Raw genomic sequence first — 20,316 nt, forward strand, 5'->3', positions numbered from 1 at the left:
CAAGACGGAAGCAACTTAAATGTCCATCGATAGATGAATAGATAAAGATGTAGTACATATATACAACGGAATATGACTCAGCCATACAAAAGAATGAAATAATGCCATCTGCAGCAACATGGATGGACCTAGAGATTATCATACTAAGTGAAGTAAGTCAGAAAGAGAAAGACAAATACCATAGGACATCACTTATATGTGGAATGTAAACTATGACACAAATGAACTTATCTACAAAACAGACCCACAGACACAGAGGACAGACCTGTGGTTGCTAAGCGGGAGGAAGGCAGGGGAAGGGATGGATTGGGAGGTTAGGATTAGCAGATGCAAATTATTACATGTAGATTGGATAAAAAACAAGGTGTTACTGTCGCGCACAGAGAACTGTACTGAATAGCCTTTGACAAACCATAATGGAAAGGAATATGAAAAAGAATGTATAGATAGGTATGTATAAGTGAATCACTTTGCCGTACAGCAGAAATCAACACAACACTGTAAATCAACTATAATTAAATAAATTTTTTGAAGAAAAGAGTAAAGGGTTTTATGCAGTGGGGTGACATCATCCAAACGGAATAGGTCCACAGTGGGGACAACTGACTGGAGCCAGTCAGACCAAACAGGAGGCCTGGGAGCAAGGGGATTGGGACGGGTTAGAGGCTCCCTTAAGACGTGAGAAGACAGTAGCTAGGACCAAGACAGAGGCGGAAAGAAAGGGAAGCATGGAGGGATATTTACAGGGCTACTCGACAGGGCTTTTGGTAACATGTTGGATGGAATGACAAAGAGTGAGGTTACCAAGGATGTCCCCGGGTTTCTGGGATAGCAAGAGCTCTTCAAACAGCGTATAGCAGTGTTAGGGGATTTTTTTGGAGGGAAGAGGAACAGATCACAAGTTCAGTTTTAAATGTTAACTTTGAGGGCTTCCCTGGTGGCGCAGTGGTTGAGAGTCTGCCTGCCGATGCAGGGGACGCGGGTTCGTGCCCCGGTCCGGGAGGATCCCACATGCCACGGAGTGGCTGGGCCCGTGCGCCATGGCCGCTGAGCCTGCGTGTCCGGAGCCTCTGCTCTGCAACAGGAGAGGCCACGACAGTGAGAGGCCCGCGTACCGCAAAAAAAAAAAATAAATAAAATAAAATAAATAAATAAATGTTAACTTTGATGTAGCTGGCAAAACAAGATATTTCTTACAGACATTTAGAAGTCTAGAGTGCCCAGAAGGTAAGGTCCAGTACCAGGCCAACCAGGGACATGCAGAGGAGGGTCTAGAGACAAGCTCGGCAGGCACTGAATTGTGTACCCCGAAAAGATAGGTCAAAGTCCTAACCCCTATACCTGTGACCTTATTCGGAAATAGGGTCTGTGCAGCAATAAGCAAGTTAAGGTCATGCTGAAATCGGGTGGGTCCTAATCCAACAGCACACGGCTAGTGTCCTTATCAAAGAAAAGACACAGAAGGAAGACGGAGGCAGAGGTTGGAATTATGCTGCCACCAACCAAGGAAAGCCTGGGGCTCCCAGAAGCTGGACGAGGAAAGGAAGGATCCTCCTCTAGAGGTGTGGCCCCGCCTCCGGAACTGTGGGAGAACTTCCATTGTTTTAAGCCACCCAATTTATGGTATTTTGTTCAGGCAGCCGTAGGAAAGTAAAAGATCCATGTAGGAGAGGGGAGAGGGGAAGCTCTGCCCTATCCCTCAAAGCAAGACCACCCTCTAAAACCAGGATCCAGGCCACTTGGCAGCAGCAAGGGTCTACAACGCAGAGTCTACTACGGCTGAGAAAAGCAGCATCACTTGGCTCTGTATACGGGGACACCCCGGCGCCCTGCATCGCAAGAACAGGGACTGATTTCTGTTTGGATCTCTTCTAATTGACAGGTCACTTAACAGCTGTTTGAGAAGTTTAGAAAAAAAAGGCGGGGTAGTGGGCTGTTTCCACAACACAGCCAAAATGCTTGTAAGAGAAGGCACTGCCACCAGCCTCCTGAAGAGAGAGCCAAGGGAAGGGGCCAGACTGACTCAGGGGAGGCAGGACTCCCCTAAAAGGCCACCTAGCATTTCCCCTACCCCCACCAACATCTCTAACATCAGGGCCACGTTTGCATCGAGGCCACATCTGAAACTCAGGTCTTTACACATCCACCCTTGTCTACACGGCTATTAATATTCACCCCCATCCAAACCACACCTGCAGGCCATCAATCACTAACGGTGGGGACTCAGACGAACCCCAAAGGATATGAGCTCAACACAAAACAGCAAGTCCTATCTTGCACACCTGTACCGAGCAGCAGGCAAAAGAGAAGAAAAGAAAATCATGGTTATGGTAATACTACTCTCTGGCCTTTACGCAGCATACTCACGCCCGTCTTCCTAAAAGCCAAATGGCTCTGGCAGGATGGGTGCCCATTTACAGGCTGAGAAGCTGAGGCTGAAGTCGGGGGCGGGCAGTGAAATGGTTAAGCGGCCATGTGAGAATCAAGCCTCCAAGAGGCCCAATGTGCTCTCCAAGATGGTGAGATCTTGGAGGAGATCAGTATGCTTCCAATCAACCTCAACGAGAATCCTGGCTCCCTCCTCTCCTGTGAAATGGAGATCCACCTACCTTCCGTCGTAAAGAATAAGAGGAAATCGTATGTGAGGCACTCGGCGCTTTAAAAATGGGCTCATGGGAGTTCCCTTGTGGTCCAGTGGTTAGGACTCTGCACTTTCACTGCCAAGGGCCCGTGTTCAATCCCTGGTCGGGGAACTGAGATCCCACAAGCCACCCGCCGTGGCCAAAAAAAAAAAAAAAAAAAAAAAAATGCTTATCACGGTCATTATAACTGTGATTTTTCACCAGGCAGCACATCCAGGCCCACACCACGCACCACGCGTCCGGGGATTCAGCCACGCTCCACAAAGCGAACGGGAATGTCCACCGAGGAGGACGTGCTGAACACACGAGGCTCTGGGGGCCTGACTCCCCGTGAGAACCTCCCTCATCCTTAACCATGAGGCAGGCAGGTCCTCCCCCTCCACTGACAGTGGGAGAGACTCTGATTCAAATTACCTCCAAATATACTAAGCATTTATTCCACTCGTATCTAAATAATTGTAGCCTATTAATTCACCTTCAAATCACCTTCAAATGCATGTCACCCTCTGATATCAAACACCTGGATGTGGCTCTCGGGAAAATTGTAGGAAAACTGCCAGAGAAAACCACTTGAACTTCTAGATTTGCATACGCAGAAAGGAGGAGAGGGGACTTCAGGTGTCCAGAGTTGATTCTGCCCAGAACTGGATTTAAGGCAGCCTCAGGAGACCATTTTCTCTTTGGATCCCCCATTGCTCAGGTAAGTCACCGTCCCACACGACGCGTGCACTGCAGTTGCATCTTAATGTAAGCCCTTCCTGTAAATCATACTTTTCACTTAGTGCTGAATCTGCCTCCCACTGGGCTAGGTGATCTGAGGGCAGAAAAAACAAACTCAAGCCGTGGTTTCTGTCCTCTGAAGTTAACTGTCCGGTGGACTGACTCACTGGGCCCCTTACCTGGATCCTGCTGTTCACTTCCACCCTACGCCTAACTGCATCCCTGACACCACGTGCCTGGAGGAAGGCGTGTTGTGCGATTTCCACCAAATGAACTGCAAATTCACAACGAGGAAAGCTTCTTGGGTGATAGGGATGGAACGGGCGCCGGAAAAATCTAGTAAAACTGCAGAATACCCTTCTTCCTGCCTGGGAGGGGGGAAGAGAGATTGGGAAGGTCTCTTTTTTGCTGCTGGTGGTGGTGGTGACGTTGTTCATTTGTCTACCCGGAAACAGAGAGGCTAAACCTACAATTTTGAACCAAGAAAGCAAATGTCCGTGAGTCCACCTCCGAAAAACGTAGTCCCCAAGTCAACCTGTTAACGCCTCTCAGCCTCCACCCTTTTTATTTTCGGGAGGCTTGCTCATTGCCACCTCTTCCATGGAGCTTAGCCAACCTTCCAAGCAGTTCTGGCGGTTCACCGCCACCAAAGCCGCCCGTGGAGGGCTGAATAACAGGTATTGAAGGCGAGGTTTAAAGCATAGGACGATAAACCAAAAGCCCTTTGAGTCATCAGACCTTCAAGTCAACCGGTTCATGCCACACAGGTGAGTGAGGTGAGTGGGGGGGGGAGGGGAGGGGAGTCCGAATAGTCATTCCAATCTAGCCATCGGGTCATTCTAGATACCTGCCATATCTCTGAAGACTGCGCACAAAAAGGTGTCACTCTGAGATGCTCAAGCAACAGGACCCACTGCCACCCCAGGTGAACGGTGTCCAGGAAATGGAAGCATTTTCCGCACTCCCCTCTCCTTCATTGCCTTTGACCACTTTGTCACCGACCGCCAGTCCTCTTCTCCAGTCCTATTTAAAGCCCAGATCTGTCGGGCTCTGTTTACTTCGTGCTTTGGTTACTACAGCCGCCCCCCTCGCAGCCTCCCCGACTCCACTCTCTCCCCATCCGGATTTATTAGGCATGAGCTAGTGGGATAAATCTGACAGCGGGACCTCGTGAACTCGTCACCACCCCCCCCCCAAGCGCAACCCGCCAGGACTCCAGGACTCCAAGCCCCATCTGCAGAGACACTGCCTTTTCCCCTCCATGCCTCGCTCATCCCACCTTCGGCTCTTTCTTAGGAAAGAAAGTGTACAACCTGCCCCGACTCACTCGGGTCCTGTCCCTCACACCTACATCCTCCAGGGAGACCTCCAAGTATTCCAACCCTCTCTTTTCTGAACTCACGCAGCATTTTTAGCCGCACTATATAGAGAGCAGAATGGCTACAGCACGGGCTCAGGAGTCCAATTCCAACTCCATCACTATGCAGCTAAAGGACCTTGGGCAAGTGAAGTGACCCCTGGGACCGCTCTCCTGTGCCTCAGTTTCTTCACCTGTAAAAAAGGAGATAAGAGTACCCACCTGAGAGGTGTTTGTGAGGCTGGCATAAAACCAAGCATGTAAAGCACTCAGAATAACCCACACAATCAAGGCTGTCTATCGTGATGGAACGTGGCACTTTATACCCAATACTGAATGTATACATTATTCCTCAGTTTTAAAATAAACAAAAACCAATGCATGAGTCATTTTTAAAACTGTTTTATGTGCGTCAGTGAGCCAGATGTTAATTTCTAGAGCTGTGCTACTCAGAGTGTGGTCTGAAACTGCAACCGGTCCTCAAGAATAATACGCAAAAATTGAGAGTGAGTGCTTGAAAACTTTCATAGCAACTTGACATTGCCACTACATTCAAGCAGCATTTCATTTTTCTAGTAATTCATTTTTATCATACATTTATATCAGTCTGCAACAGATTGAAAATTAATTTTAAAGAAACTTGTCCTTCACCATAGATATTTTGAGAAGCGCTGCTCTAGAGAGGACAGAAGCCGACTTCTATTTCTTTCCTGCACACCCACATCGCTGAGTGCTGTGGGAGGCACATATCAAGTACTAAGTCAATGGAAGTATAACTTCGCAAACATTTCGATTACTTAATAATGACTTAAAAGCAGATCTCATGTGAGTAGTCGAAATGTAAATGGTGTCTCCAGTTCACGATCATTTTTTCCCCAAGGAGTTGACATTTAGTCTAAAATTGACCAAAGAGTGAAAACAGCTCTGACCCCAAAAATACTTTCCATACTGTCTACTAGCAGCACTGTGTAGAGCTTTAAAAAAAGAAAGAAAGGAAAAAAAAAAAAAAACTCTAAGCAATGTCAATATTAACCTTCCTCACAGAACTCAGGAGAAATCTAAATTATTTAGCACTGCCTTGGACACAGTTTTGATAGAGCCTCTCTCTATACCTTTATGTAAACCAGCATCTTAGCAAAAAATTCCAATGACACTTCAGACAAAATACATTTTTCTTAGTTCTTCCCTGCTGCCAATGCCTTAAAATGATCCTAATCTCAACAACCTCAATAGATTAATCCATGAATGAAATGGCTGGAAAAGGAACGCAGCAAATTCCACCAAATTTTAGTTGACAACAAGGCGGCATTTGCGTAGCTGAGCTGTGGCACGTTGGATGTGGGTTGAAGGCTGAGTTAATTCTTGCCGAGGAAAAGCTTTGCACATTCAAACTAACTCTGGAAGTGCTTGGAGAAAATTAAAGGTAAACAGGGAGTCCCGTATACGTCCTGCATCCCGTCCTTTCTCAGAGGCAGCAATGCGTCACACTACATATAAGGTGTCACTCCCAGTGGGACCTCAGTCCCCTGGTCCCTGGGCCGGGTCAGCCTTGCTCCAGCAGACAGCCCTCTCTCTCCAGCAGATTTAATCTCTTCCTCTCTCTCTGTCCCCAAAATCTATAGACATGTTCGAGTTGAGGATTCGATACACTCTCGCTTTACTGAACGACTTGCAATTCCTCCAAAGACTGTGTCCCATTCCCCATGTCGGTGCCTTTGCTCACACCCTCTGCCTAGAAGACCCTGTCATCTGAAAAACACCCACATTCCTGAAGACTTTTCTAATCCTCAGGAGAGACGAGACGGCCCCTCCCTCACTGCTTTCCACCACCGCACGGGGTGACTTCAGGGCTCTGTGCCGCACACGACTGTCATCTCTCCACGCAAAGCTTCTCAACGGTAGGAACCACGTCTTCTACGTCCTGGCATCACCGTGCCCTGTACAGGGCTTCTGAGAACCACTTGCTAACAATGACTGCCCCGTTACCAGACCCAGTCAACAAGTCTTTCTGTAACCCCTACCAGACCCCAGACCCCCTCCCTGCCTCTGGTTGTCAGTGCGGGGGAGAAAGGACATCCTCCTTGCTTCGTGAAACCTACAGCGGTTGGAGGACAGAGCACAGAAAACACAAAGCGTGCTAAGGAGCAAAATCACCACACCGCAGTGACAAGGAGAAGGCAACCAGTCAGCAGGAAGCGCACGTGCAAAGGCCCTGAAGAGGGAAACTGCCAAACTAAGAGGAGGCCAATGGAGATGCCCGCTCTCCCTTTGGACCACTCATCGCCCCCACGCCCGTCTCCCTAACAACTCCCCTCCTCGGAGGTCCCGCTGCCAGTGTCTAGAGTCTGCCTTCTCCTCCCTCTCTCTGCACACGCTCAACAGGTAATCGCAGCCATGACTTCAACCAGCCATGCACAAATCACAGCCAAATCCAGATCTGTACTACTGCTCTACAGGTCAACCTGGATTCCCCAGAGGCATCTCAAATTGAAAGTATTTAAAAAAAAAAATGAATTCATTCTCTCCACTCCCCTCCCCTACCTTCCCACCCTTGGAAAAAAAAAAAAACAGTTCACAAGTTCTTTCATTCCCTATGGCATGTTAGTTTGAGGACCACTATCAATCATCTACCTACCCAACTGTGTAAGCCAGTGTTCTCCATTTCAAAGACCTCTGAGGTTCCCAAGAACTTTCCAGCTACATATCCGTGAGACCAAATTTTCTTCATATGCTTCCATCGAAACAACATACGACAATAGACTAAATGGAGAACTAGACGTGAGAATCCAGACATTAAGGAGATCAGCTCTGCAGAAATGTAAAACAATGCCACTCCTTCCACCATTTCTTTTTGATTTGGAAAAATAGTTCTTGTTCGTAAAAGACATGTGAAACGTGAAATTGGTTTATTATTGTTTTGAAATGAATTAATACATATTTCTAAAATTTCTCAGGTCTAATTTCTAAGGTGGTAAATACTGAGATATAACTTACATGAAAGCTCTATGGCATCCCAAATAAGGTTTATTATAAAGGGGTCCTAAGATCAGAAAGTTTGGGAGCCACTGGCCTGAGCTAAAAACGTGGGTAGAGCCTTGTACGCGTTCGGCCCTCTCACCAAACACATCCATTTTGCCAGTTCTGCCGCCCCAACGACCCTTCTCCGAAATTCTCTCCTACTCTTTCTTCCCAGGCTCACGAGGCCACAAGGACCCACAAGAGACATCCCAATCAAATCCTGGAACCTGTGGGTGTTACTTATTCGGAAAAAGGGTCTTTATATATACACTACGATGCCTTGATATAAAGTAAATAACTAACGAGAACCTACTGCATGGCACAGGCAACTCTACTCTCTGCTCTGTGGTGACCTAAACGGGAAGGAAATCCAACAAAGGGGGGATTGACGTATACGTATAGCTGATGCACTTTGCTGTACAGCAGAAACTAACACAACACTTTAAAGCAAATATACTCCAAAAAAAAATTGGAAAAGAAAAAAAAGGAAAAAGTGTCGTTGCAGATGTAATTAAGTTAAAGATCTTGAGATGAGATCATCCTGTGTTATCCAAGTGGGCCCTAAAGCCAATAACAAGTGTCCTTATCAGGCACACCCAGAGAAGAACAGACACACAGAGAAGGCCATGTGAAGACGGGAGGCGGAAGTGAGACAGATGTGGTCACAAAGAGGCCAAGGGATGCCCGGAGCCACCGGAGGCTGGGTGCAGAAAGGAAACGCTCTCCCCTAGAGCTCCAGAGGAGTATAAGACCACCGATGCTCCCTTCAGACAGCCGGCCTCCAGAGCTGCGAGAGAATACATTTCCATCGTTCTAGGCCACCTGATTTGTGGTACCTTGTTGTGGCAGCCACGAAAACCTAATCCACCCCCCCACCCCCAGGCCTGGAACGTGAGGGACCACCGAGCTCGTCAGTCTTTCTGCCTCAGTGTGACCCCCAGAAGCACCGTCCCTTCAAACTGAGACCCTTAGTCATCTTAAATCTCACTCCCGTAACACCCTTGAACGGCCACCTCGTGGCCTCCACACAGCACACAAAGGACCCCATAACTTGACCTCTCCCTCCCACTCTGACCCGGGTGCCCCCTGCACGCCCCACACCACACCTCACCTCAGGCTCACAGCACAGCCCACGTTCCTCCTGGCCTGTGGCGCTTCACACCACACCCTCAGCCCCCGCCACGGCTACGCACCCTCCAAGTCCAAGGCTCAAAATCTCCTCCTCTACCAGGTCCTGTCAAAAAGCGGATCACTGCCGCTTGTCTCCACAGCACTTTGTACATTCCCCTCGAATAACACGTGAAACACTGTATCCCGTATTTACAGGCCTGTCACTCCCTCCAGACCAGGGTTTCTCAACCTGGGAACCACTGACGTTTGAGTCCAGATAAGCCTTTGTTGTGAGGACTGTCTGAAGTACTGGAGGGTGTTAGTGATGTCCCCTGACTTCTGCCTACCAGATGCCAGTAGCAGTTAACACACGCACGCAGGCACGCACACACATGCACCCACACACACACAGGCACCCATAACTGGAACAACCCAAAATGTCTCCACACACCGCCAGTGTCCACAGGGGGTCACCCCAGATGAAAACCGCGGCTCTGTATTGAAACCTTGGGGGACCCAGGACCATATCCAATGCGCTCAGCATTTGTTTACACTTTCATTCGTAAAAGACATTTTGAGTCCGAGGTTTGGTCCAGGCACTGTGCTCAAAGCCAGAGACAGAGGAGGAAATACAAGTCTTAGGCCCTGTCCTCAATAGTGACTGAATGACAGAATCCGTTTGGCATGCATACATATAGTCATGCTTCCTTCGGAACATGGAAAATAAAACCCAGGGGCTGAAATTTTTCTCCTCTTCTCATGCCCGAGCATTTCATAACTAAGGGGGATCCCTTTGTATACAGAATGCCATGTATAAGTGTCACTCCCTGGAAGTGGGCAACTGGTACAGCTTGTGTGTTTGTATCTCCAAGAGAGCTACCCATAAATAAAGGAGACTCTCAACCAAGAAAATGAAAACTAGACAGGCTCAATCCCCAACACAGCCCACAAAGGCCAGTGCCAGAGCTATCTGCACCAGAGGCCATGGACAGGGCTGAGAACCTTCCACCAAAAAACAGGATGACAAGAGTGCCCGAGCTTCCAGAGTATTCTTCCCTCTGCCCAGGAGACACCACACAAGGTTCTGGCAAGCTCTGAGAAGATCAAATAAATGGCTAGCTGAACAGTCCCCAGCTCTCACAGAGGCACTGGGTGCCCTAAAATGCAGAGTAGTTCTCATTGCCAGGGCAACACAAGGGTGTTTACCAGAAGCGGAGGCTGTGTACAGAGGGGAGGCCAAGTAAAGCTGCAAGAACAAATCAGGGCACACAAGTGCTTGGCCAAGATCTGCCTTAACGAGTCACTTTAACCTCTCTGGGACTCAACTTCCACTTGTATTGAATGAGGAAAGTGAGAGCAACCTATCTCTAAGCTCCCTTCCAGCTCTAAACACATCTGGTTTCCCCCCAGAATGGTACAGACCCACAGAATCTCCCTCTCCAAACAAAACTCAATAGGGATCTCCCTCCCTTCCCACCAAAACTCTTTCTGCCAGAAATGGAAACAAATAAAGGAGCCGTCTCCACATCCCCTCAGCTTCTGATAGGCACTCTGCAGAATTAAGCACCGGACAGACAAGATGCAGGTGATCTTTGTCTCTTGCTGTACTCATGAAGCCAGAGACTAGGAGAGTTCTGGGAATGTATATTCTCTGGGAAAAAAGGCTCATGCTGTGACGGTTTGAGGGGGACAAAATATAATTGGGAAGTACCATGACAACCTTAGAATGCTTTCAGACACCAGAAATTGACAACTGTTCCAACAATGGTTTAAACCATGTGGACACCTCTGGTTTACTTAACAAGAAGTCCAGGGAGAGGTGGTCACGGTCAGTTCAGTAGCTTGACAATTTCATAAAGCCACTGAATCACCTCCACTCTTCATCCATAGGCTCCCTGCCTCACGGTAACAAGACAGGTGGCCTAGCTCCAACCATCATATCCTCTTATTAATTTTCCAAAGATAGGGAGCTAAGGAGCTATCAGGGCATTAAGAGAAGGCACTCTCTCCCTTGCCTGTACTTTTTTCAGCAAGGAAAAATATTCTTCTCTAAAAAGTCACAAAGCAGATTTCTATTAAATCTCTTTAGCCAGAATTCAGTTATACGCTCACCCCAAGCTGCAAGAGGGGCTAAGAAAGTGGGGATCCAGCTTTAAAAAAAAATTTTTTTTTTTTGGTGGGAAGCAAGTAGGGGAAACAGGGATAAGAATGATGCTAAAGCAGCCAACAAGGCATCTGGCACATACAACCATACCCAGCACCGTGTGGGGAAATGCTTAACAACCAGCTTTCAAAAGGACTAAAACAAAACAAAAACCCCTAATGCGTAGCATGTGCCAATTTCCTTGGTGTAAATACTCCCCTGATGCCAAATTTCAAGTCACCAGCATGATATTAACCAGCTCACAAAATTCCTGAAATTTTAATAATCAGCTGCTACCACTGAATTGAAACCTCAACATTTGGTAAAAAATTAAGTTTACAATGCTCCTTCCCCATTCAAAACACTCTAGATGGCTAGGTATTATTCTCTCCAGCTCATAGGTGAGGAAAATGACACAGCACCCCAAATCACACAGCTTAAGTGGCAGGGTTGGAATGCTGACATAACAGCCCTAACCCAACCTCATCACAGCTTTGACAGGTCACAAGTGCCCATACCTACACCCTCAAGATCCCTCTGCCTAAACCTCTCAGCTAAAGGGGCTCTAACTTGGCTTGGAACCAACAACAAAGATGCACTCCAGTAAACCCAATCAAAGTTACCTAATAATTATTAAGTTACTTCCTCCAATGACACTGGTAGTGCACATTTATTGTTACAGTGGAGAATACAGATTAGTACAAGAAAGAAAATAAAAATCATCCCTACACCCATCCTCAAAAGAGAACAACTGTCTACATGTGGGTGATAATCCTTCCAGATTACGTAGACATATATCTTTAAAGTAGAAATCATGCTATTGGGTAACATAATGACACTCTTCTTTTTTTTTTTTTTTTTTTTTTTTTTGCGGTACGCGGGCCTCTCACTGTTGGGGCCCCTCCCCTCTCCCTCTGAGGAGCACAGGCTCCGGACGCGCAGGCTCAGTGGCCATGGCCCACGGGCCCAGCTGCTCCGCGGCATGTGGGATCTTCCCGGACCGGGGCACGAACCCGTGTCCCCTGCATCGGCAGGTGGACTCTCAACCACTGCGCCACCAGGGAAGCCCAACACTCTTCTTTTGAATGTAAATTTTCCAAAACAGAGAAATAGAGAGGACTGTGTCATGAACTCCCTTGTTGCCATCACCCAACTTCAGAAATCCTCTAAAAACTATGAGAAGTCCAAGCATTTCCATGTTCCCTTCTCAGACTGGAATGTGTAGGAGGTAGGCGCCTCCCTCCACACTTCCCTTGGATTTCTCTCCTGCCTGGCCTTCCCCACTCAGACTCTGAGGTCAGCCCTTCTCCAGGCTTAGTCCACCAGCTCCTTTCATCACTGCTCAGAGAACACTGGGGAAGGGAACCTGTAATCATGCTCACTCTTCTTATGGATCCCTCTACCTTCTCTAATTCCTGCCTAGTCTGTCAAGAAGCCTCACAGCTGGGGTTCAGAACCTCATTAAAGGAGACACAGAAGGGAGCTGTGGATATTTCAAGCCCAAGGCATGGAATTCTAGTCTGCCATAAACCAGGTACAGCTGACAGAAAACAAGCCTATGCTGGGAACCATGGGTATTAGAACAGAACTTCAGGGGGGACAGTAGCTAAATGCATTTGCACTATACTAACACTTTGAATAGTGTATTTGTCTAAAGATTCCAACACATCAAATAGTGGGGAGCAGGTAGGAATAAGGGGGGGTCTGGCTCACAACGGTCTCTACAGGTAAAGACACAAACTAAAGCAGTGGCTTTCAAAACTTCATGTGTTTGGGAACCACCTAGAAAATGTGTTTAAAATGCAAATTCCTCAACCTCCTTCCCAGAAATTCTGACTCAGCAGGTCTGGGGTGGAGGCGGGCGCATTATGGCGGCCTTTTTAAGGAGCATCTTTGACAATGCTGCTGCAGGTGTTGGCAGTCCCTGAGAAATGACAGCCACCTGAGTTCCTCCGCCACAAAGTTTTTGTGGCAACACTCCTGTGAGCAGTGGAACAAGCAGGGCCTCTGACCCAGTGCTTTTTACACTGGTTCTGGCCTAAGAGTCTCGGGAGGAATAAGTTAAATACACAGAGGCCCCTCCCAAACACTGCTATTCACTGCTATTCAGGGAGGTCTATGGTGGGGCCCCGGGACCAGCCAATTCATCTCAATTCACTCATCTCTGTCTTTTGGTGCCCCAAGCAACTGGTCAACCTGTCCTCTCATCCCGGGCAACTTCATCAACATCCTCCCTCTCAGAGATGGTTAAGAAACAAATTTTCACCGCCCCTCCCCCCAACCTCCCCAGCTGTCACTAAAACAAGCATTTAATGCTTTAAGGGTTTTAGATGCTAACAAGAAAACAGGCGTTACCAAAATAAAACAAGCATTGGGACAGTTAAGAGTTATAAATACTCATAACTGCTCGTTAAGAGTTCTGTCTGCATTTTATTCATTTCTTCGAGAACTATTTACTGAGCACCCAGTCTCTTCCCAGGCACTAGGCAGTTCACAACTGTGGACGCCACACACAAGCCCCTGCTGTCCTGCAGCTTACATCCTAGTGTGGAACGAAGACCAGGGAGAGGATAAGGATCCTAATAAGGGACTTTCTGACAGTGACAAGCACCACAAAACATATGAACACAAAATAATGAACTAACAAGGATAAGAGAAGATGGGTTACAAAAAAGGCCTCCTTGCCAGCTAGTCTCTATAAGTAAATGACAGGAGACATGACCTCGGGGCAGCAAGGGACAAGAACCTGAACACTAAGGAGCTGGGCCTGCTAGGAGAGAGGTGGCCGGTGGTCCCACCACACAGCCAGGAGGCGGCTAAGCAAATCAGGAGGGGGCCAGATCTCCAAGGGACAGGGTCTTGCGGATGTTACAAGTATAAGGAAGCCCCGGGATCATTTAACAAGGGAGGGGTTATACTAAGAGTAGCTGACCTGTACTAAGCACCATTTGCGTGCCAGGCACCATTCAAATCTCATTTTATCTTCCCAGCAACGCCGTGAAGTAGGAACAAATAAGTAGGAACCTCCCCATTCCACAGGTCATATCTGAGTCAAAACAGGCAGTAGGGGGCTTCCTTGGTGGCGCAGTGGTTGAGAGGCCGCCTGCCGATGCAGGGGACGCAGGTTTGTGCCCCGGTCCGGGAGGATCCCACATGCCGCGGAGCGGCTGGGCCCGTGAGCCATGGCCGCTGAGCCTGCGCGTCTGGAGCCTGTGCTCCGCAACGGGAGAGGCCACAACAGTGAGAGGCCCGCGTACCACAAAAAAAACAAAAAACAAAACCAAAAAAACAGGCAGTAAGTGATGGAGCCTGACCGGCGCAAAGCCAGGTGGTCTGGCTACAGGCAGTGGTTGTGGAAGTGACCAAGGGGCAGATGGGCGGGGCCTCGAAGGCCTAATTCAGTAGGGAGTTTGAGTTTTATGCCAAGTGTCACGGAAAGCCATTGGAGGGGGGCTGAGACTTTTTGACTCGTTCCCTTAGATCTAAGAGAGGGAACAACTTCTGGGGAAAGCCCACCGTACCCTGGCTGAGCTGGCTGCTAGACCCAACTACTGCAACTTCGGCCACAGAGATGTCTAACCCTGCCCTGCCTGGGTTGGGAAGAGCTCTCCAGCCCCTGCAGAATTGGATGCCACCTTCTCTCTAGGTTAGTATCTCAAAGTGGGGCCCTGGACCAGCAGCATTAAATCACCAGGATCTTGTTAGAAATGCAAATTATGGGGTCCCACCTCAGCCCTACTGAATCTGAAAAACTCAGCCATCTGTTTTTAACAAGCCCTACAGGTGTGTCTAGTGACACATTATCCGCATGCAGCCATCCCCACCCCCATGCAGCCATCCCCACCCCCATACCCTCCCAAATCACGTTCTACTCGTCCTTGGGCAGCCTCTGCACTGCACACCAAGCCATCCTCCCCTCTGGACCCTACTGGCGGGGTTCTATGGCCCCTCATGCCTAGAAATCTCACTATTGCCCCAACCTACTTTTCTAACTAATTTGATTTCCTAAAAACATTGACTATTCAGCTACTTAGGCCTCTTCTACCCTGGAAGTAAAACTTCTCTTCCTTTCTACTTCTAGAGTTTAATTCTGCTTTCAGCCTTGTAGCCCCCAAAGTAGAGAGCAAGGATAATTTCTGCCTTAACCTAGACTTTCCCTAACACCCCTCAGTCACCAGATTTCTCTTTATTCATTCATTCCCACTCTCATTTATAAATTCCTACAAGTATCCATGCCCTCAGCATCCTAGGAACTAACTGCACTAGGTGCCGGCTACTTCAGGGGTTCCTAAACAGCTCTCATCCCTGCCCTCGTTTCTGACCCATTAACGGGGGGCTGGGGGCAACATGCAAATAAATACATAATTACAAATTATCTACTTATACTAGAAAGGCCTCTGAGGAGGCCGCTGGGCTGAGACCTGAATGATGAAGAAGCAGGCCTGACGGTAGTTTAAAACAGCAAATATTTGCGTGTTGAATCCATGCCGTACTCTGGTCTAAGTGTTTTATGTTTACTATCCATATAATCTTCCAACAGCCCTAAGGAGCAGGTGGTACTCTCATCCCGACTCTACAAGAGGGGATATTGAGGCACAGGGAGAATAAGGAGTATATGTAAACAGCAGAGCCAGGATTCAAAACCAAGCACACTGGCTCCAGAGCCTACCTACCCTCCTAACCACAGGATTCGGTGATGAGAGCAGGGTGGAATGGTGCGGGTGGAAAGGCAGACAGGGGTCCAGGCAGGCAGAGTGGCACGTGTAAGAGCCCCGGGGGCAGAGAAAAGTCAGACGGAAGCAGAAAGGAAGTGGAAACTGGTGAGCGGTGAGGTGAAACTGGGGAGCGGTGGATGGACTGGAAATATATTTGGGAAATGGATGGGACAAGATGTGCTGACAGGTGTATTATGGGGTGTAAGGGTGAAGGAGGAATCAAGGAGAACTCACAGTTTTCTGGTGCCCTATTTTCCAGGCTTGAGGACTGAGGGTAAAGTATTATAACACAAGATATACTAAAGTCCTGCGGAGCGCTGAGGCACAGCAAGCTCTCAAATGAATAGACTCCATCGATCAAGCAGGTTAAAGCTTCCAGTCCCCCCCACCCCACCCCCACTTCTCTACAGGAGGTCTTCATTCAAGGGTCCCATCCTGTCCCCAGGGAGCTATTTTCCAGAACACTATTAGCCCGGGTTAACAGCAGTAAAAGCTGCAGCTCCAGTAATAAGAATAGCTTTACCAGGAGGAGAGTTTTTCCTCACAAAAATGTAATGCATTTAGAACCAGGGTTCTCAAATTTTTCTAAACAGCACAATGATACTAATTTACAAATGAGAAGTGATGCGGCTTGCCCAAGGCCACACAAATGCAAAGAGGCTGAACCAGAATGCAAATCCAGGTCTGCCTAACTTGGAAGCTCACACTTCCTCGGTTAAATCAGCATTTCCCACAGTGTGGGACAGGTCTCTCTGATGGAATACACCAGTGGTTTTAGATGAACTTTTTAAAGTTTTAATACTTATGGTCTTGTTTCAATATGAATAATCATATATGTGTGTATGTAACATTAAATAAATAAAAATTTTAAATGAGATATATACATGATTTGATATGAATATATATATATATATATATATATCACATCAAATCCATGACTTCTTGTGTATTACTGCCTAAGAAACAGAAAAAGTTCCCTAAAAGTTAAACATTAGAATAAAAGTACAGGTGATAGAGGGATAGGGGAGAAATCTTGAGGCGACGCATAAATAACTGAAGCTTGTGAAACACTGCTCACCACGGCACCGCCCAAGAACAGCCAACACCTGTTCCATGTTGTATTCAAATCTGGCTACAGCCACACATAACTCTGACTGTGCTCCAGAGGGATAAAATGTTGGTTGCCTCTGGGGAAAGGGAATAATACCAGGACAACACAATTTAGCATAAATCATCCTTAGCACAGTACTGGTCTTGACATAAGATACTGTTTTGGTCATCCAACTCCTCTGCCGATTCCCCACACACCTTAAGTCAGGTACGCTCTCCTGGGCCTCGGTTTCACTTTGTCCAAAGGAAGTTACAAAAAGCAGGCTCTAAGGTCACTTCCAGTTTTAGAGTTCCATAAAATGTCATAAAGACCCTAAAATCCAAAAGTATTTTTTTCCAGAATCATAGAGGCCCCAACCCTGAATGAGTGTCGACCTGAGGAATAAATGTTAAATAACCCCACAAGGCATCCCAGGCCCCCATCCCTTAACTGGGGAGAGGCTATCAATTGTGCTGCCCTCTGGAAAGACGTGACAAAAGACATTGATTACAAGATGATAAAGATCACCCAGTGTCCCTGTCCCCACCAAAACTTTAAGAATTTTCTGCCACAAATGTTTAAGTTATTAACTTTCTCTACACTTGGTTGTTCGTGTTTGTTGTTTCGTCTGTAACAATTAACTTTATTCTGGGTAGTAGCAGCAGCAGGGAGAGAAATGGGTAGGAAGAAATCTGCAAAATCCCATCAAACTCCTATCCTCATATGAAGCCTCGGCTGAGAACCACCTGCAAAACCTTCCAAGCTTCGATGTGAATTACTCCACGGATGTTCGAACACGTTTAATATGCTAAACCTCTAAAAGGAGTCGTCACTCCTTATCTTTCAGAAACATTATGAACAAAACAGTTTAACCAGAACAAGCATTCTTCCTTTATGATTGAGATAGATACATTCATCAAAAGGGAAGTCTTAAGGACCCTCCTGGCCTCCTTTACAAAGCCCCTTCTGCGATGTCAGTAGGCCTGTAAACTTTTAATAGAAGGTTTTTAGGTTCCCAGAAAGAGAAGTTTTGAAATGTACTCTCACTTCATGTTTAGCTGAAGACAACAGTGGATGGGTGGGCTGCAGCTGGCAAACTCAGAAAGCACAGCTGGGTAGCAGGTGATCTTAACAACAGCAACAAAAAAAGCAAATCCCTGGGCAAATTGCGTAGCCAGGGGTGATCATTATAACTGGAGCGTTGTTACATAATTACTTGTTAACTACTAACAAACATATACAAGGCTTCAAAATGCCACGGTTACTCCAGCCATCGAAGCGAGTGTATCTAGTGCAAGGGTCAAGGTTCCTCCAATTAATTTCATTCAAAGAAACAAGCAATCCCAGGACCTATTCCCTTCCAAGGTAACCTGACTGCCTTTACATATACAAAACAGCCTCCAGCAATTAAGCCAATCGCCTCTAGGGATGAAAATCAGTTTCCCTTTTATATTGATTTTTAAAGGGGAGAGGGGAGACAGAAGTACGTTGCAAGAGCTAAATATTCATCACCTGGACAAAAACGACTTCCACTCCAAACTGGAAAATTTGAACAGAAAAGGTCTTCCGCCACCCCACCCACAGCCGCCCCTGCTCGGCTGGCGTAAAACCCAAGACCTGTGTCGGATGCACTGCATTCCAACATTTTTCAAAAAGTTTACGAGGCTTTACCGAAGCGGCGGGGAGAAAAATAAAGCAGGCAAAAGCCGGGGAGAGGGAGCTGGAGGGTTTCCGCAGGGAAGAACCGGGTGAAGCGCCCGGCTGCGCCGTGCAAGGCCCGGTAACGGGGAAGCGACCCGGCATCCGGAGAGCGAGCGCCCCCGTGGCGCGCGGGGACTGACAGCCGCTCGGTCTCCACCGCCGGGGGTCTCCCAGCCCCCCAGCCCGGCCCCCGCCGCCAGTCCCCCTGCCCACCCTTCCCCCGCAGCGCCGGCGATGCCCGCTGGGCCAACTTGGCCCCGGGTCAGCGCTGCGGAGCGCGGCCCCGGTTGCCGGGGAGGCCGCCGGCGCCCTTACCTCCTTCTGCTTGGGGTCCTGCGGGTAGACGTCCGGCGGCCCGAGCCGGGGGCGTTTCAGCGGTCTCTGCTCATAGCTGAGAAGCCCGAAGGCGGCCATGATCTCTCATGTTAACCGGCGAAATGAATGAGAGTTGGAGCTGGAGCAGCCGCCTCTGAGCACCAGGGAGCAGCACTTTGCAGACAGACTCCCTCTCCCCCTCCTCGCTCGTGTGGCGCTGCAGGCAGGAATAAAGCAGGTTGGATGCTGCCGCTGCCCGGCACGCAGACACGCACTGATGGGGGCAGCCTTCGGCGGGCACCCTGCTGCGCTGGAGCCCCGGGACGCACCGCCAACGGAGGGGCTGGAGGTCCGCCTGGGTCCTCCGAGGCGCCTGCCTCCTGTTCCCCACCACCCTGTACCCAGGGGGAGGAGCAGCTGATGGGAACGTGCGACTTTTTTCACCAATGGACCTAAACCCACCCCAGCTGGGCGCAGGATGGGGTGGGGGAGGGGCACGGGGCGGGGGGAAAAAAACTTTTCTTGGCGCCCCAGGCAGGTGGCTCGAGTGCTTGCCCTAGGCGAGGGTGGCCCGCCTACCCGAGGCAGAGACTGCGGAGCGGCCCGCCCCCGCCCCCTCTTCTACAGCAGGGACCCTTCCCCCGCCGCCACGCGCCCCGCAGACCCCGCCACCTGGGCGCGGACCCGGTTGGGAAGGGGGGAGACAGGCCTGGAGGGGATGGGGGAGACAGGGATGCGGACGGTGGGGAAGCGGCCGGTGCCTCCTAGACGCCCGCCGGGCTCCGGTGGCGCATCCGCGGCTCCGGTCCCCTCGGCGGCTCCGGGCAGGCGCCGAGGCGCGCTGCTAGCGGTCGCAGCGGGTGGAGGGGGCCGTGCTCACGGTGGCTCGGGGCCGGTTTAACCCTTTGCTGCCCCTCCAGGGGCTGGGGAAGTGGGGGTGGTGAGGAGGGTTGGCAGCGAGTGCCGACGGGGGTAGCTAGCCCGCGGGCATCTCGGGCTCCTCCAACCCCCCGCCCCCCCCGGCCGCGCTCCTTCCACCTCCCCCCGCCCCCAACAGTTTACCTGTTGGTCCCCGGCTAGTGGTCAGGGGCCGCCAGCCGCGGCGGCACTTTGGCGGCCGCAGCCTCCACGATTCGGGTTGGGATGGGGGGGGCGGGGGGAGGCGACTGGATTTGATCTGATTTGTAAGGTATCAGTCTCGGCCGGGCGAGCTCCGGGGACGCCGCGAAGTTTGCCACTGTCTGGGGGCGGCGGGCGACGCCGGCTCGCCGCCGCCGGCGTTCTCGCCCCCGAGGCCGGGGAGCGCAAGCTTCCGAGTTGGCGGACGGCGGCGCGGCGGCCGCACTGAGCATGCCCAGCTCGGCGGCCGGACCGCGGAGGAGTTGGCTGCGAGCGCGCTCCGATCCGCCTCTCCGGGTTTTCGCAGCTGCAGAGCGCGCAGCCCGCGGGCCCGGGCGCCGGGGCTGGCCCTGTGGTGTATCTGGGCGAGGGAGGGGGCGCCCCCT

General features: G+C 49.6%; 1 protein-coding gene across 1 annotated transcript in view; it reads right to left on the bottom strand.

Moving 5' to 3' along the window:
- The window catches only part of MED12L (mediator complex subunit 12L), a 319,746-nt gene extending 299,650 nt beyond the window's left edge, over positions 1-20,096 (bottom strand). Inside the window, exons 1-2 of the mRNA XM_081234367.1 lie at positions 19,874-20,096; positions 18,812-19,028 (exon numbers count right to left, since the gene is read on the bottom strand). Coding sequence (XP_081090493.1) covers positions 18,812-18,910 — 99 coding nt within the window. The 5' untranslated portion in view covers positions 18,911-19,028; positions 19,874-20,096. The remainder of the gene's footprint in view (positions 1-18,811; positions 19,029-19,873) is intronic.
- Between the last annotated feature and the right edge of the window lie 220 nt (positions 20,097-20,316).

This window comes from Mesoplodon bidens (genome assembly GCF_964165515.1).
Source record: "Mesoplodon bidens genome assembly, chromosome: 5".
NCBI classification, from domain to species: domain Eukaryota; kingdom Metazoa; phylum Chordata; class Mammalia; order Artiodactyla; family Ziphiidae; genus Mesoplodon; species Mesoplodon bidens.